This window comes from Schistocerca piceifrons, chromosome 6 (assembly GCF_021461385.2).
Source record: "Schistocerca piceifrons isolate TAMUIC-IGC-003096 chromosome 6, iqSchPice1.1, whole genome shotgun sequence".
Classification (NCBI taxonomy): domain Eukaryota; kingdom Metazoa; phylum Arthropoda; class Insecta; order Orthoptera; family Acrididae; genus Schistocerca; species Schistocerca piceifrons.
In genome coordinates, this window is record NC_060143.1 from 496084515 (window position 1) to 496103819 (window position 19305).

Consider the following 19305-nt stretch of genomic DNA (forward strand, 5'->3'; position numbering starts at 1 on the left):
TACATGACATAATTAAGTTTATTTAACAACATAATTAAGTTAAAATAACAACTTTTTTAATTTTTTAAAATTTTTTTTATGTATTTTTTTTGTTTTTTTTTTCTTAATTTATATCTAAAAATTCCTCTATGTAGTAGAAGGAGTTGTCATTCAGAAATTCTTTTAATTTCTTCTTAAATACTTGTTGGTTATCTGTCAGACTTTTGATACTATTTGGTAAGTGACCAAAGACTTTAGTGGCAGCATAATTCACCCCTTTCTGTGCCAAAGTTAGATTTAATCTTGAATAGTGAAGATCATCCTTTCTCCTAGTATTGTAGTATGCACACTGCTATTACTTTTGAACTGGTTTTGGTTGTTAATAACAAATTTCATAAGAGAGTATATATACTCAGAAGCTACTGTGAATATCCCTAGATCCTTAAATAAATGTCTGCAGGATGATCTTGGGTGGACTCCAGCTATTATTCTGATTACACGCTTTTGTGCAATAAATACTTTATTCCTCAGTGATGAATTACCCCAAAATATGATGCCATACGCAAACAATGAGTGAAAATTGGCATAGTAAGCTAGTTTACTAAGATGTTTATCACCAAAATTTGCAATGACCCTAATTGCATAAGTAGCTGAACTCAAACGTTTCAGCAGATCATCAATGTGTTTCTTACAATTTAATCCCTCATCAATGGACACACCTAAAAATTTTGAATATTCTACCTTAGCTATATGTTTCTGATTAAGGTCTATATTTATTAATGGCGTCATACCATTTACTGTACGGAACTGTATGTACTGTCTTATCAAAATTCAGTGAGAGTCCGTTTACAAGGAACCACTTAGTAGTTTTCTGAAAGACCTTATTGATAATTTCATCAGTTAATTCTTGTTTGTCAGGTGTGATTACTATACTTGTATCATCAGCAAAGAGAACTAACTTTGCTTCTTCATGAATATAGAATGGCAAGTCATTAATATATATTAAGAACAACAAAGGACTCAAGACCGACTCTTGTGGAACCCCATTCTTGATAGTTCCCCAGTTTGAGGAATGTGCTGATCTTTGCATATTATGAGAACTGCTTATTTCAACTTTCTGCACTCTTCCAGTTAGGTACGAATTAAACCATTTGTGCACTGTCCCACTCATGCCACAATACTTGAGCTTGTCTAGCAGAATTTCATGATTTACACAATCAAAAGCCTTTGAGAGATCACAAAAAATCCCAATGGGTGGTGTTCGGTTATTCAGATCATTCAAAATTTGATTGGTGAAAGCATATATTGCATTTTCTGTTGAAAAACCTTTCTGGAAACCAAACTGACATTTTGTTAGTACTTCATTTTAACAGATATGTGAAGCTACTCTTGAATACATTACTTTCTCAAAATTTTTGGATAAAGCTGTTAGAAGGGAGATTGGATGGTAATTGTTGACATCAGATCTATCCCCTTTTTTATGCAAAGGTATAACAATAGCATATTTCTGTCTATCAGGGAAAATGCCCTGTTCCAGAGAGCTATTACACAGGTGGCTGAGAATCTTACTTATCTGTTGAGAACAAGCTTTTAGTATTTTGCTGGAAATGCCATCTATTCCATGTGAGTTTTTGCTTTTAAGCAAGTTTATTATTCCCCCCTCCCCATGGACCTTGCTGTTGGTGGGGAGGCTTGCGTGCCTCAGCAATACAGATAGCCGTACCGTAGGTACAACCACAATGGTGGGGTATCTGTTGAGAGGCCAGACAAACGTGTGGTTCCTGAAGAGGGGCAGCAGCCTTTTCAGTAGTTGCAAGGGCAACAGTCTGGATGATTGACTGATTTGGCCATGTAACAATGACCAAAATGGCCTTGCTGTGCTGGTACTGTGAACGGCTGAAAGCAAGGGGAAACTACGGCCATAATTTTTCCCAAGGGCATGCAGCTTTACTGTATGATTAAATGATGATGGCATCCTCTTGGGTAAAATATTCCGGAGGTAAAATAGTCCCCCATTCGGACCTCCGGGCAGGGACTACTCAAGAGGATGTCGTTATCAGGAGAAAGAAAACTGGCATTCTATGGATCAGAGCGTGGAATGTCAGATCCCTTAATCGGGCAGGTAGGTTAGAAAATTTAAAAAGGGAAATGGATAGGTCAAAGTTAGATATAGTGGGAATTAGTGAAGTTAGGTGGCACGAGGAACAAGACTTCTGGTCAGGTGAATACAGGGTTATAAACACAAAATCAAATAGGGGTAATGCAGGAGTAGGTTTAATAATGAATAGGAAAACAGGAATACGGGTAAGCTACTACAAACAGCATAGTGAATGCATAATTGTGGCCAAGATAGATATGAAGCCCACACCTACTACAGTAGTACAAGTTAATATGCCAACTAGCTCTGCAGATGACGAAGAAATTGAAGAAATGTATGATGAAATAAAAGAAATTATTCAGATAGTGAAGGGAGACAAAAATTTAATAGTCATGGGTGACTGGAATTCGAGTGTACGAAAAGGGAGAGAAGGAAACGTAGTAGGTGAATATGGATTGGGGCTAAGAAATAAAAGAGGAATCTGCCTGGTAGAATTTTGCACAGAGCACAACTTAATCATAGCTAACACTTGGTTTAAGAATCATGAAAGAAGGTTGTATACATGGAAGAACCATGGAGATACTAAAAGGTATCAGATAGATTATATAATGGTAAGACAGAGATTTAGGAACCAGGTTTTAAATTGTAAGACATTTCCGGGGGCAGATGTGGACTCTGACCACAATCTATTGGTTATGACCTGTAGATTAAAACTGAAGAAACTGCAAAAAGGTGGGAATTTAAGGAGATGGGACATGGATAAACTGAAAGAACCAGAGGTTGTACAGAGTTTCAGGGAGAGCATAAGGAAACAATTGACAGGAATGGGGGAAAGAAATACAGTTGAAGAAGAATGGGTAGCTTTGAGGGATGAAGTAGTGAAGGCAGCAGAGGTTCAAGTAGGTAAAAAGACGAGGGCTAGTAGAAATCCTTGGGTAACAGAAGAAATATTGAATTTAATTGATGAAAGGAGAAAATATAAAAATGCAGTAAATGAAGCAGCCAAAAAGGAATACAAACGTCTCAAAAATGAGATCGACAGGAAGTGCAAAATGGCTAAGCAGGGATGGCTAGAGGACACATGTAAGGATGTAGAGGCTTATCTCATGAGGGGTAAGATAGATACTGCCTACAGGAAAATTAAAGAGACCTTTGGAGATAAGAGAACCACTTGTATGAACATCAAGAGCTCAGACGGAAACCCAGTTCTAAGCAAAGAAGGGAAAGCAGAAAGGTGGAAGGAGTATATAGAGAGTCTATACAAGGGCGATGTAATTGAGGACAATATTATGGAAATGGAAGAGGATGTAGATGAAGATGAAATGGGAGATATGATACTGCGTGAAGAGTTTGACAGAGCACTGAAAGACCTGAGTCGAAACAAGGCCCCCGGAGTAGACAACATTTCATTGGAACTACTGACGTCCTTGGGAGAGTCAGTCCTGACAAAACTCTACCATCTGGTGAGCAAGATGTATGAAACAGGCGAAATACCCTTAGACTTCAAGAAGAATATAATAATTCCAATCCCAAAGAAAGCAGGTGTTGACAGATGTGAAAATTACCGAACAATCAGTTTGATAAGTCACAGCTGCAAAATACTAAAACGAATTCTTTACAGACGAATGGAAAAACTAGTAGAAGCCGACCTCGGGGAAGATCAGTTTGGATTCTGTAGAAATACTGAAACACGTGAGGCAATACTGACCTTACAACTTATCTTAGAAGAAAGATTAAGGAAAGGCAAACCTACGTTTCTAGCATTTGTAGACTTAGAGAAAGCTTTTGACAATGGTGACTGGAATACTCTCTTTCAAATTCTAAAGGTGGCAGGGGTAAAATATAGGGAGTGAAAGGCTATTTACAATTTGTACAGAAACCAGATGGCAGTTATAAGAGTCGAGGGACATGAAAGGGAAGCAGTGGTTGGGAAGGGAGTAAGACAGAGTTGTAGCCCATCCCCGATGTTATTCAATCTGTATATTGAGCAAGCAGTAAAGGAAACAAAAGAAAAATTTGGAGTAGGTATTAAAATCCACGGAGAAGAAATAAAAACTTTGAGGTTTGCCGATGACATTGTAATTCTGTCAGAGACAGCAAAGGACTTGGAAGAGCAGTTGAATGGAATGGACAGTGACTTGAAAGGAGGATATAAGATGAACATCAACAAAAGCAAAACGAGGATAATGGAATGTAGTCGAATTAAGTCGGGTGATGCTGAGGGAATTAGATTAGGAAATGAGACACTTAAAGTAGTAAAGGAGTTTTGCTATTTGGGGAGCAAAATAACTGATGGTGGTCGAAGTAGAGAGGATATAAAATGTAGACTGGCAATGGCAAGGAAAGTGTTTCTGAAGAAGAGAAATTTGTTAACATCGAGTATAGATTTAAGTGTCAGGAAGTCATTTCTGAAAGTATTTGTATGGAGTGTAGCCATGTATGGAAGTGAAACATGGACGATAAATAGTTTGGACAAGAAGAGAATAGAAGCTTTCAAAATGTGGTGCTACAGAAGAATGCTGAAGATTAGTTGGTTAGATCACATAACTAATGAGGAAGTATTGAATAGGATTGGGGAGAAGAGAAGTTTGTGGCACAACTTGACCAGAAGAAGGGATCGGTTGGTAGGACATGTTCTGAGGCATCAAGTGATCACCAATTTAGTATTGGAGGGCAGCGTGGAGGGTAAAAATCGTAGAGGGAGACCAAGAGATGAATACACTAAGCAGATTCAGAAGGATGTAGGTTGCAGTAAATACTGGGAGATGAAGAAGCTTGCTCAGGATAGAGTAGCATGGAGAGCTGCATCAAACCAGTCTCAGGACTGAAGACCACAACAACAACAACAACATATTATTTTCCTAATTTCAGAGGGAGAAGTGGGTGTGATTTCAATTGTATCAAATTGCATAGGTATGACCTCTTCCATTAACAGCCTAACATCTTCTAATGAACACCTGGATCCTACTACATCCACAACATTTAGAAAATGATTATTAAAAATATTTTCAACTTCTGACTTTTTGTTCGTAAAGTTTTCATTTAATTTGATGGTAATACTGCCTTCCTGTGCTATTGGTTGACCTGTTTCTCTTTTAATAATATTCCAAATTGTTTTAATTTTATTATCAGAGTTGCTGATTTCAGACATGATACACATACTTCTGGATTTTTTAATAACTTTTCTTAATATAGCACAGTAGTTTGTATAATGTTTGATAGTTTCTGGGTCACTACTCTTTCTTGGTGTCAGATACATTTCCCTTTTCCGGTTACAAGATATTTTTATACCCTTAGTAAGCCATGGTTTGTTACATGGTTTCTTACGGGTATATTTAACTATTTTCTTGGGGAGGCAGTTTTCAAATGCATTTACAAAAGTGTCATGAAATAAATTATATTTTAAATTGGCATCAGGTTCATGGTACACCTCATCCCAGTCTAACTGCTGTAGGCTTTCCCTGAAATCTGAAACTTGGAGGACTGTTTAGTACAGCTGATTGGAGCTATGTCATATATTGTAACTAGCTGTGCACCATGATCAGAAAGACCATTCTCAACAGGCTGAGCATTTATCTGGTTAAACTTATCTTGGTCTATAAAGAAGTAATCTATCAGTGAGCTGCTATCCTTTACCACCAGAGTAGGAAAATCAATAATGGGTGTGAAATTGAAAGAACTGAGTAATACTTCAAGGTCATTTTTCCTATTACCCTCTTTCAGAGAATCTACATTGAAGTCCCCACAAATAATAATTTGCTTCCCCCTGTCTGACAGATAGCACAACAAGGAGTCCAAATTTTTCAGAAATAGATGAAAATTTCCCGATGGGGACCTATATACAGTTACAATTATAAATGTGCCTTTATTTATTTTATGCTCACAGGCACATGCTTCTATATGTTTCTCTACACAAAACTTTTTTGTTTCTATACTTTTTGCACAATGATAACTTTTGACATATATGGCAACTCCTCCTTTCTCCATATTTTCTCTAATTACATGTGCAGAGAGCTTATATCCACTTACATTTACCTTATCCATATCAGTAACAATGTGATGCTCAGACAGGCGTAGTATATCTGTTTCATCCTCAGCTTCTAAATCTTCTAAACAAACCAGAAGCTCATCTATTTTATTCTTTAAACTCCCAATATTTTGGTGAAATATACTTACATTATTTTTAATTATACTTTTATGAGAACCTTTCCTTATTCTAACATTTGCAGTACTCTCCTGTCTGAGTTTCTCATTGTGCTTAGGTCTAGTCCCCATACCAGTGGTCACATGGTGTTCAGAGAGGCAGATTATGTCAACTGGGTTGGGTGACTTTAATTGATCAATGCAATTACCTAGGACTGAGATACAACTTGGTGGAGATAAAATTTCTGGTGATTGGTGAAAATTTATAATTGACAGCTGTGATTGGTGATCCAATGTGCTAGAATTGTGCTGTTTAATTTCTTTTCTAAACTGAAATTTGTTTCAATCCTGACCTCTCGTAGAACTTGACATCTTTCTGTCTTACCTATCCTAAAAAAGGTGCTGCTCCAACACCTGTAACCACTGGTATTTTACCATTCATGGCAGTGCCTCCACCCCTTAAACTTCCTGCTATTACCCCAGTCAGTTTACCCTTCCCTTTCCTGTTGAGATGTAGGCCGTGCCTGGTATAGTCCCACCTACTGAGAGAATCAATAGGAACCACACCAATATGTGCCCCCGCACCCGACCCAAGCAGCTGTTCCAACTCCAAATTAACTCTCCCAACAGAAGAGCTCAAATGAGGCTGGTCATGGCGTCTCAGGACAGATACAAATTCAACATTGGTGTGTCTCGATTGCGACGCAATCTTCACCAGGTCACACTCTATACTGTACCCAGGATCTCTGTCGATACTGTTCCCTGGCCCTCCCACAATAACCACGGTGTCTTCCCTGGTAAATCCTTTACAGAGTGAACCTAAATCCTCTGTCACCTGATCCAGACTAGCACTCGGTTTGAAAAAATTTGTGACCTGGTATTCTGGTCCTAATTCCTCCTGCAGAAGTTGGCCTACACCTCTGGCATGAGAACTACCTAACAACAAAATTTTCTTCCTTTTTGATGACTTTCCTACATTCTTTTTCAATTTCCTATTGAAAGTTTGTTGTGTCCTTTCTACCCCTACCTCTGCTTCCAAGGTTCATGGAAGTAACTGTCAGACTTTGTAAGAGATGATGATATTTTCAGAGAGGACAGATATCAGTGTACAACAAGTATTTTCATATTTCTACAGAAAGAAATGTGGAAAGTCAGAGGTTTCACAGAGTCTACAAATAACTGAATTCTATTGTCTACATTTCTTGGTGTTCAGGAAATGGTATCACAATAGTAATCACATCTGAGCAATTTAAATCTATTACTCAGATGAGAGGGTAACACAATAACCATTCATCCACTGGAATTCTGCATACACTGACACTAAACTTAAGAGATACACAACACTCTGAAAGCTTGGAGAAATGTAATTAGTCATTCTCACACTAAAAAATTTACATCAGTAGCCGAAGAAATTCTGCAGATAATCAGGAATTTTTCAAACTTCACATAAAACTTTATTAACATACTCTTATTTTTCTCAAATGAAATATCTTGTACAGGAGTAAACAATTTTATCATGTTATATATATTTCTGCAGTGTATTTCAAGGCCATACACTTATCAACTCCTGTGGATTCATCTCCTATGTAGAAAGTATGACATCTGTCATTACTCGTCCACTTGACTGCAAGAGGCATTTCAATTGTAGAGGCACCGATCCCCCTAATCAACAAGTCTGAGGAGCTGTCTTTCACTGAAACTGAAATTGAGCCAGTGGAACTCACTTCACCTGTTTTGGGGAAACCTGGTTTGTATGATGTGAAGAGCAGGCAAACGAAAAGGGTATGGGTCTATTAATCATTAGCAGATCAAACATATGGCAAGTAATTCTACCTTGTAGGGAAATGGCAGTAATGGACAGGACAGTGTGTATGCCTACAGCCCTCATTCAAAATGTTGAAGAGGCTATTCCAGCAGAAATTGAGGAAACAGGGTGCAACCAGCTGCAGATTGTGACCTGTGTTGGAAAAAATGATGTCCATCATCTGGGCTCCAATGTCATACTTGGGTCATTCCAGCAATTGGAAGAGAATGTTGAGAAGACCAGCCCTGCACATGGAATTTCAACAAAGCTCACAATTTGCAGCATTGACTCCAGAAATGATCATGGTCCCTTGTTCCTGGGTCAAGTGAAAGGACTGAACCAGAGACTGAAGGTTCTGTGACAAGCTAGACTGTGACTTCCTGGACTTGTGCCATAGGGTTGAGACTGTAGGGTCCTGCTAAACTGTCAGATGTGCACTACACATCAGAGGCTGCTACTCAGGTAGCTGACTCTGTCTGGGGTGCACACTAGGTTTTTTTTAGATCAGGTGACTGTTGTGACAGTGCCACGACATTTAACAGTGCCACCACGACAGTACGCGCAAACGGCGATAGAGACGCTCCGCAACTCGACTGAGTGCAGGAGCGCCACCTAGCTACGAATGGCGCCGGCCGGATGTCACAGCACGGCAGTCGAATAAGAGATACTGAGTTGTTATCATGTAACCAGCTATTGTTTCTAAGTGAGTGTGTTTGAATATCCACGCAATTATTGGTGATTAAAGGTTATAACACTTTTTGGCGACGAGGTCGGATATTTTCACTGCGTTGTGGATTTGTGTGTTCGTGATGGGGCAGACATGGAACAGCATATGCAAGCGCTCATTGAACAACAAACACAGCTGATGGCTGCTATTCAGGCGTTGTCGACGTCGCTTACTCATCGTCTGTCTTCCTCTTCTCTGCCTCCATTCCCTCCTTACGACAAGGCCGCTGAAGACTGGGAGGATTATGAAAAGCGTTTGCAGCAACACTTCTTGGCTTTTGGCATTGTCGACGCTCCTATGTGTAAGTCATTATTTCTATCTTGGATTTCCCCACAGATCTATCAGCTGCTATCTCAGTTAGCCCCTCTGCAGGAACCTGCCTCTCTGTCCTTCCAAGAAATGTGTGACTTATTGTCTAACTACTACCGAAAAAACACTCACGTCATTGCCACCCACATGGCGTTCTACTGGTGTCGTAAAGAGCCCCATCAATCTTACCGGGCTTGGGCGGCGGAACTACACGGTCTGAGTAGGAAATGTCAGTTTGTCACGGACACTCATCATGAGTCTTATGCTGATTCAGTGGTGAGGGATGCTATTCTACGGCTTGCTCCTGATAAAGAAGTCCGGCAACGTGCCCTACAACTGCCAAACCCGTCGTCGTCGGAAGTTCTAAGCATCGCTCAATCCTTTGAAGTGTCTCACGCTGATGGCGCGCAAATAGACACGTGGTGTGATGTAGGCGCTGTACAGTCAACTTTCGACACGGACAATTTGCCTGTTTCACAGGAGAACGAAGATGTGGTGGCGGTTCACTCGCATAAACAACGTTGCGTTGGGCCGCAACACTCGCAGCGAAAACAGCAACCACAGAAGCAGGTTCGTTCCGCACTTCCTTCTTGTCCACGTTGTTTCATACAGCATGACAGGGCCGCATGTCCAAAACGTTGGGCCACGTGTAATTCATGTAGGAAGAAAGGCCACATTGCTTCTGTGTGTCAGTCCCCTAAAGTTCCTGTCGACGAGGACGAGGCATCGGACATGGATGTTAACTGTGTGCTTTCTCAAACAAATAAGTTGTTTGTTACTGTTCGTGTTCTGGATAAAGACATTCACATGCAAGTGGACACTGGCTCTGCAGTAACTCTCATTAATTCTCGCACATGTTTGGAGTTGGGCTCCCCTCCCTTGTCTCCAGTTACGCGAAATCTGAGAACTTATAATAAACAGAAAATTCCTATCATTGGCCAGTTTGATGCTTCCACTGCCTACAGGTCTGTTGTTAGGCCCCTCACGTTTTATGTGGTGGATCATGAAAACACTAAAGATAAATCAAGACATATTCATAGGAAATGTCAACCTGGAAAAAGTGCTTGACAATGTTAAATGCTGCAAAATGTTCGAAATACTGAGAAAACAGGGGTAAGGTATAGTGACAGTCAGATAACACAATATGTACAAGAGCCAAGAGGGAATAATAAGAGTATATGACTAAGAACGATGTGCTCAGATTAAAAAGGGTGTAAGACATGGATGTAGTCTTTCACCCCTATTGTTCAATCTGTACATTGAAAAAGCAATGCTTGAAATTAAAAAAAGCCTCAGGAGTGGGATTAAAATTCAAGGTGAAAAGATATCAATGATATGATTCACTGATAACATTGCTATCATGAGTGAAATTGAAGAAGAATTACATGATCTGCTGAATGGAATGAACAGTCTAATGAGTACAGAATATGGTTTGACAGTAGATTGAAGAAAGATGAAGGTGATGAGAACCAGCAGAAATTAGAACAGTGAGGAACTTAACATCAGGACTGATGGTCACAAAGTAGATGAAGTTAAGGAATTCTACTACCTGGGCAGCAATATAACCAATGACAGATGGCGCAAGGAGGACATCAAATGTAGACTAGTAGAGGCAAAAGGGTCATTCCTGGCCAAAAGTATCAAACATAGGCCTTAATCTGATGAAGAAAATTCTGAGAACGTACATTTGGAGCACAACATTGTATGGTAGTGAAACATGGACTGTCGGAAAACTGATCAGAAGAGAAAGCATTTGAGATGTGGTGCTACAGACTAATGTTGAAAATTAGGTGGACTGATAAAGTAAGGACTGAGGAGGTCCTGTGCAAATTGGAGAGGAAGGAAATATGTAGAAAACACTGTCAAGGTAAAGAGACAGGATGATAGGACATTTGTTAAGACATCGGGGAATAACTTCCATGGTACTAGAGGGAGCTGTAGAGGGCACAAACTGTAGAGGAAGACAGACTGGAATACATCCAGCAAATAATTGAGAACATAGGTTGCAAGGGCTTCTCTGAGGTGAAGTGATTGGCACAGGAGAGGAATTTGTTGCGGCCGCATCAAACCGGTCAGAAGACTGATGACTCAACAAAAATTGAGGCATTTTTGTTTCAGGAAAATTATTTAAAAGTCAGTGTTTCACAGTCTCTTTAACAGGATCAGGACTGGAAATTTTTTATGACTGCTTACAAGGCACAATTCACCTTGCAAAATATTAAAAGTATTCCATAAATCCCTCCCTCCCCAGTCTCCCCCTCTTCCCGTGTGTGGGTGCTTTTGGTCTCCAGTTCAAAGTGCTGAATTTGTTCATCATCTGCCATGATAACAGATGTTTCCTGACATGTGCTGACTTATAGGCCTGATAAAATTTTATCATAGACACCTGCGTAATGCAGCTGTGACCCATGCAACTGTTACACATGCATTGGCAGGCAAGCATACCTCAAACAAAAAGACTATTAACTGATCCCAGAGATGCAACAAGCATTTGGCAAAATTAAAGATGCCTTGGCCAGGCTGGAATCCTGGCATTGCCCAACTCACAATCACTTCAAATGTGAGTGATTTTGTGATTGGTGCCTTTCTCCAACAGCCAACAGTGGCATGCAACAATCTATGTGTTTCTTTTCCAAAAAGTTGACTGAGTCACAACATGAATAGTCAGCTTATGACAGAGAAATATTGGTAATATATGAAGCAATGCAATACTTTAAAAATGACACTGATGGCAGACCCTTGACAGTTTATACAGATCATTGTCTCCTAGCAGATTCTATCAAAAACCTTACAAAAGGCTGTTGTCCTTGACATGTCTGCTATTTTAACTCCATTGTACAATTCACAATGGGGGTGGGGGTGGGGGTGGAGTGGGGCTAGATGGGTATGAGGGAGGGGGAGCTTTTACAGCTTCAAATTTTCCCTCTTGTCATTCCTACTTTGTCATGTTGCACTTTCTGCCAATCTTATTTTTTTAACATCTGTCTTGCCTGTTGCCCTCTTCATTTGCAACATTTTAACATTTTTTCCTCTTGCCAGTTAAATTCAGTATCCTATATATCATCTAAGGATTTCTACTGAACCTTGCCTTTTTGCCTAGTTTATCATCTGCTGCTTTCCCTATCTCATTCCTTGCAGCTACCCATTTGTCTTTGTTGAAACTCTTCAACAGCCTCTGGTTCACACAGCTTATCACTGTCTCCTTTCTGGAATTTCTTCAGTTTTAATCTGCAGTTTGTAACCAATAAATTATGGCCAGAGTCCACATCTAGCCATGGAAATAGTTTTAGTTTAAAATCTGGTTTCAAAATCTCTGTCTTACAATTATGTAATCTAGCTGAATCGTTCTGGTGTCTCCAAGTCCCTTCCACATAAACAAACTTCTTCTCTCATTCTTGTACCAAGTGTTAGCAATGGTTAAACTGTGCTCTGTGTAAAATTCCATTAAGTGGTTTCATCTTTCATTCTTTTGCCTCAGTAAAAGTATTCCTTCTTCTACTGCCTGATATTTCTTTTCCAACTATTAAATTTCAGTCCACCATAACAATTAAATTTTTGTCTTCAATAACAATCTCAATAATTTCTTTTACCTCTGATGCATGTGTTATTATATTGTTTCCTGTTATGCATTTTAGAGGAACAATATCGACTATTCTGTATTTAATTGTATGCTGTAACAATTTTGGTTGTAAGTGGATCTATCACACTAGTTACGTTCTGCTTTCCGTACATATAAGTTTAATTAGTTACATATACTGAAAGGAACTCTCAAACAGATTAAAATATGCTCAAGTGTTGAAATTCTGGTAAAGTTGACTAAGAGACCAATTTTCTGCATTAGATTTCTTATTTTAATTGCTCAGAGACTTGCACAGCCAGTTCTGAATCATCCCAGTACATCCTCAGGTGTGTGTTGCATAAAAATTTTTTATTCATAACTTTATAAGAACTGTACTTCTGACTTATTTAGTTCAGAATTTCAGAATTCTTACCACTAAAAAATAAAATCATAACATGGAAATTAATAACAAAAGACATGAGCTACTATCATAAAGGTCGAATGTCACACTTTTATTTTAGGGACATCTGGTGCTCTCTAAATGTAAGTTATTATTGAAAATTGGCTTTATTAAGTTTAACTTTCATTGGTGGTTGCATCAGTAGTGCTTCTCATCGCACCTTGGAACACACATTAAGCCATTTAGATAACATGAGATGTTAGACCTTGTAAGTAACTTTGTGATAATAGCTCATGCCTTTTGTATTAATTTACATGCCATGATTTTAATTTTTGGTATTAAGTATTCTGAACTTTGTAAGTTAAAATTATGATTCTCTTAAAGTTGTGTATAAAATTTTTTTGTCCTAGATGTACCTGCATGGTACAAAACTGGTTGTGTCGGTCTCTGAGCAACTACAGTGAAACAGCTAATGTAGAAAATTGGACTCTCAATCAGTTTTACAAGTAGTTCAACAGATCAGCATATTTGAATCTGTTGGAGTGTTCCTTTCAGTATTTATAATTATTTTAGCTGTGGATACCTCACTTACAAGATTGTTTGCTTTACCTATTTACTTCTCGATTTCTGACATTCCAAACAGACAAATGTAGCTTTGTTTCTTTTACTACTTGCGATTTTCAGTTCTGCACATTATCTCACAAATTATAATGTTTCAGATAGAAAATACACAGTTATTTTACAATATCTATAAGTCATTCTTTTTTTGAAATTAAACTTCAATTTTATATTGGAAAATTAATAATGAAATAAAGATTCAAATAAAAATATTGTTGTGATTACATACTCACTCTTGGACTAAAACAGCTTCCGCTTTGTTACTACAGTCTTTTTTCAGTGCTTCATCTGTATAGTTTGTCTGAACACAACCATAAGCTACACTGACATTGTTATTATTGTACAGATAATAGCAGCTTGTAAAAAGGTAATGAAGAATAACTTCTTGGTACTGAAATGAAAATAAGATGTATTTAATCAGTCATTTTAAAATATTACATTGTTTAAAATAAAATAACTGTGTATTTACTTACACTGCACTCTGATGACACATTCTCACTGGGCATTTCACAGTTATATATTGAGTGCAAATAGAGATTAGCTTCAAGATTAGTATCCTCAGGATCAGTATCTTCACAAGTATACAAGGTTAGTTGTCTTTCAAAACTTCCTGGCAAGAGTACTTTTACACTACCTGTGTTAAAGTCAGTTAGGGTGAAGTTGCTAGTACCAATTTCTGTACCATTATCTGCAAACAAATAAATAAGAAAATAAGATAATCACATTTATGAAATTAGCATGTAATTATTCTCAAATGTAGTTTACTTTTAGTAGGAACAAATGCAGTAAGGGGTATGCAGTTTTACTTCAGTTGTCTTACTGCTTTTGAATGGGAGAGAAACAGCACAAATAGAAGTATGGTATGTCTTGTTACAAATTAAAGAAAACATAATGCTTTTGTAATAAGCTCTTCTATTGACTGAGACTCAAATACCATATGATGTGAAAATATACAATATACACAACAGCTCACACATCAGTATTGTAAATCCAAGAAACAGTTATTGGTATCTAAAATGTTACAGGTACAGCCATTATAGTGTGTGCCAAAGGGAAAGTGTTAAGCATGCATAGCACATATTACATTGCATGCTCTCTATCTTGACATTTGCATTCCCCAGATATAAATCAGTAGAAGTCAGAAGACTGTACCATTTTATATGGTTGATTATTTTTGGTCACATCTGAAGTACTTGGGTGGTATTCCAAAGACATTCACTGTGGTGTTTGGGATATTATCACTGTCTTAAGACTCAACCAAGGAGAGATGACAGCCAGTATAGGTTGGAGAGCGGTCTGTGGTCAGAGACGTGAGTCCTACTGTGTGTGCAACAAGAAAAGAAATGTGGAGTGGACCTGCAGGCATGGTGGTCAAAACAATGTTTGGACTCCATGCTGATGTTGACAGAGGGTCTGTGTTGTGCCAAGGAAGGCACAAGGATTGAGTATCACCACGGTGGATGAATAAGAGGGGAAGTGGTTGTCAACTGTGGTGGACAAATGTTCAGTAGGTCAGTGACCATTCAAACTGAGGGTTCCACCAAAAGAAGTGGTCATCTTGAAGTGCATGGTAGAACTGTGTTATGAAAGCATATTTGTAAGAAGTATGACAGGATACTGAGAATGCCACTGCGAAAACGACTTTTCGAAAAAGGTGTTTCAAGGAACCAGTGCATTCATTTTCATAACTTTCAATCCAATGACACTTTGAGGTACAGTGAGCTGATTTGTACCTTATGATGTATCACTGAAGGTAACATGTTAACAATGTGGCCAGACAGAAGTGGCATGAGTGATTTGGAAAGCTGACCCATCAATGGGGTGAATTAATGCTAAGCAATTTTTTGTTTGTCCCAGGTACAATACGATAAAAGTTGTGGGACATGTGACAGGCAAATGCAAAAAGCTATGTATGTAGTTGTAAATGTGATCACTATGAATGAGTCTTTCAACAGTGAAATTTTCTAAAGTTAAATTACTGACCTGTTTTGCACAGATTGGCTGTAGCCACAAAAGCAGTCAACGTGGAGTTGTATGTTTGTATGTAGGATAAAAAGTGTAAAAATTTTCAGAACAACTGATGTGTGTTTTTAATGAAAGCTATCTTATTTAATTAATTTTGCAGAAATTATGATCCTTAAATTTAAAATTTTTAAAAGTTTAAAACTTCTGTAATTTCAAAAGGCTGGAGATGTTGAGTATTGAAGGTGGTAACTGATGTTATGAGTAAGGGCTTTTATGTTAATGCTTTTTAACTGATAGTGAAAGGTTCCGTATTTTTATCTGCAGTTAATTTTGAAGGTCTTGAGCTTAAATTAATATTTGATGGTCACAGAAGACAAATATTGGACATATAATTTAACAGAATACATGCAACATAATTCATGGTACCAATATGTTCCAGAAAGCCATAGGTGGAAAAGTGATTTTTCAGGTGGTCATATCTTATGTCCTATTGATCACAGGGACAAAAGGTCACGTGTTTCAGATAGCCCTTGGCCTACAGACCATTTGTATAGCTATCAGGAGAACAGGCATACGGTAGGTTCCTACAGTATAGGGTAAAAACTGGAACATTACACACTTTATTACTTTATTATTACTTTATTACTATATCTTCGTCGTTTACCAGCCATGGCTGGACAGACTGCGTCACAAATACAATGTTCATCAATTAACATTTATACAACACCATATACAAAATTTATATTACAAATAAAAGAAAATATTTATGCAGTGCACAAAAACACATAGAACATAGAGAAAATGAAATATAACTAAAAAGGAAAGTAAAACTTCATAGCAGCAAATGAAAATACCATAAAGCAAAATGTTTACAAAACCATGTAGATCACACACATAAAGTTTCGTTTTGGCAAAATATGTACTTTAAGTAAAACACAAAATTAAATGTGCAGTTAACTGAGAACATAAAAAGAAGATTAAATTTAGGCAAAATTATATATAAAACATAACAATATTTATTATTTTGTCCATTCACTAGAACAACTGTTGAAAAACTCTTCCAAGGAATATAGTGGATGTTGTTTCAGGTCCTGAGCAATTTTTTTCCGAAATAATTCAGGTGGCAGGGATTTCACTTCTGGAGGCAGTTGATTGTACATTTTTAGGGCAACTGTTGGAAAGCTGTCTTGTGTACTTGATAGGTGACACCTTGGCACTTCAATGTTCCTCTTACAGCGAGTGTCATGATTATGTATTTCTTGTCTTATGCTAAAATTCCTTTGATTTTCTTTTACATAAATGAGGCAGAAAAACACATACTGGCTAAAAACAGTCATTATGCCTAGCCTGGTGAAAATAGGCTTACAGTGGTCCAGTCTTTTGCTAGAGGGTATGATCCTGATGGCTTTTTTTGTAATAGCAACAGATCTTTGCAGCCTGAGGAGTGTCCCCACAACAACAGTCCATAGCTAACGTGGCTGTGGAAGAGTGCATGGTAGACTATTGTGAGAAACTGGTCAGTTATTACCCTCTTCAGCTTCCTCAGGAGGTATATCACACGAGAAAGTTTGGTGCATACATATGCAGTGTGCTCATTCGTGGAGAGTTTGCTGTCAATCTTGAAGCCCAGTAGTCTGACAGTCTGCATGTTTTCTTGGTCTTCAATGTTGGTTAGACTGCATATCAAATGTTGGGTTTTTTCTTCCTTGATCTTCATTTTGTTTATGATGAATCATTTTTTTTATTTCTTCAAACATCAAATTTGATGCACCAAGAGCTTCTGCAGCTGTATGTCCTTTGGCAATAAGGGTAGTGTCATCTGCAAACTGCAACATTTGACTATTACAGCTCATATCATTGACATAGGGATGAGGAATAGGAGAGGTCCTAAGACTGATCCTTGGGGCACTCCATGTTCCAGTTTTTGTTCAAGAGAAGTTGCTCCGTGCACTGATATTACCTGCTTTCGATTTTCCAAATAAGATTGGAGTGTTGACAGAACACCACCTCCAACACCATAGCATCTTAACTTGGCTATTAGTGTTGTGTGTGAGATGCAGTCAAAGGCTTTGCTGAGGTCACAGAGTGTCAGTGTCACACTCTCTCTCTCCTCAAAACTCTGTCAAATCGTTTTAAATAAGTCCAGGGTGGCTGTCACTGTTGATCCCCCTTTGCGGAATCTGTGCAGTGTGTTTTGGAATAAGTTGTTTTCCTCAAAGTAATTCAGTACCTGGCAGTGCATCACAGACTCAGTAACTTTGGCTAGTACTGGTACCACTGAGATTGGTCTGAAGCTGGACAACTCGCATGTATCCCCCTGCTTATATATTGGTACTGTGTGTGCCAGTTTAAGGATGACTGGGAAGACACCAGAAGATAGACATTTGTTTATTGCTATGGCTAGTGGCTGAGCTAATTCTGCAATAATTTTCTTTAGCAGTGTGCAGGACATGCCATAGATGTCTACACTTTCTGAGTGTTTGTAGGAATTCAGAATTTTTAACATGTCTTCAGGGTGTACTTCCTTCCAGTATTGAATACTGTAACTGTCTGCATTTCTTATGTTTGCAGTCGGATCTAGGTCAGTGTGTGGAATTTCATTCACTGTCTTTTCCACTATTCTGACAAAATATTCATTGAAGTCATCAGGGCTACATGAATTTAAGCAGGAGCTAGTATTCTTTCTGTTCTCATTTACAAGATTCCAGGCAGCTTTACAAGGATTTTGGGCCTTTTTAATGTATGTATCATTATATTTCTTTTTTGCTTCCTCTACTGCCTTCCTATAAGTTTTTTGGCTTTTATGTAGTTTTGAGGATGTAATTCTTTAGCTGTAATGTCTAAAGCTGATTTCATTTGGTCCTGGCATATTGTTACAATACACTTCAATTTATTGAGCTTGGGTGTGTACCATTGTTTCACATTGATAACTTTCTGCCTGCCTTGTGATTTGTCCACAGGATTCTTCACTGCCTACCTTGTGATTTGTCCACAGGATTCTTCACTGGTCTTACTTCCTCCAGCCCAGACAAATTAAGCAAATTGGGTGGTTCTTTTGCATTAGGTGTGGTCTAGGGTGGACCTTAGATGGCTTACAAAAGCACCATTTGCTCATGGGTGGTTGCTGAGAAAGCCGTATAAAACCATGATTTTTTTCAGGACCAAAAGCACCAATAGTGGGGATGGCCACTTCCATAATTTCAGTTCATTGCAAATTGTCAACATTTGTACCACACATTCTTAAAATGGAGTCTGTTATCAAGGTCCAGAGGTTCCAAGTTGCCATACTAATGCAAATAATATCTAGTCTCAGGCATAAATGTAGTTTAAACTGACATAGTGAACACATGGCAAGGGCTGTGGGGCCATTGCAAAGACTCTGAGGTCACCAAATGATGTTTTTAGTCATGGTTTTTCACCAATAAAACTCCATGACATGCTGTCCTTGTATAATGGGCACTTCACACAGCTGTCTTGACTTGGAAATTATTCAGTGGTGCCACCTGATGGCATACGTACCATCCAAAAAAATTATTTTTTCATACAAAATTCTTTGTACTTGCAAACCACCGCCACATTTGTTGGTACACCTAAAAATGTTGTGCATTATTATGTTAAGTATGGTAATGTAAAGTGGAACTGTGTTGGATGGGGGATGATTTTGTGTTGACCTTACATTATGTATAATTATTTGTTATTTATA

General features: G+C 38.2%; 1 protein-coding gene across 1 annotated transcript in view; it reads right to left on the minus strand.

Moving 5' to 3' along the window:
* LOC124803421 overlaps positions 1-19305 on the minus strand; it is a 93373-nt gene that overhangs the window by 62554 nt on the left and 11514 nt on the right. Inside the window, exons 2-3 of the mRNA XM_047264604.1 lie at positions 14111-14325; positions 13871-14028 (exon numbers count right to left, since the gene is read on the minus strand). Coding sequence (XP_047120560.1) covers positions 13871-14028; positions 14111-14325 — 373 coding nt within the window. The remainder of the gene's footprint in view (positions 1-13870; positions 14029-14110; positions 14326-19305) is intronic.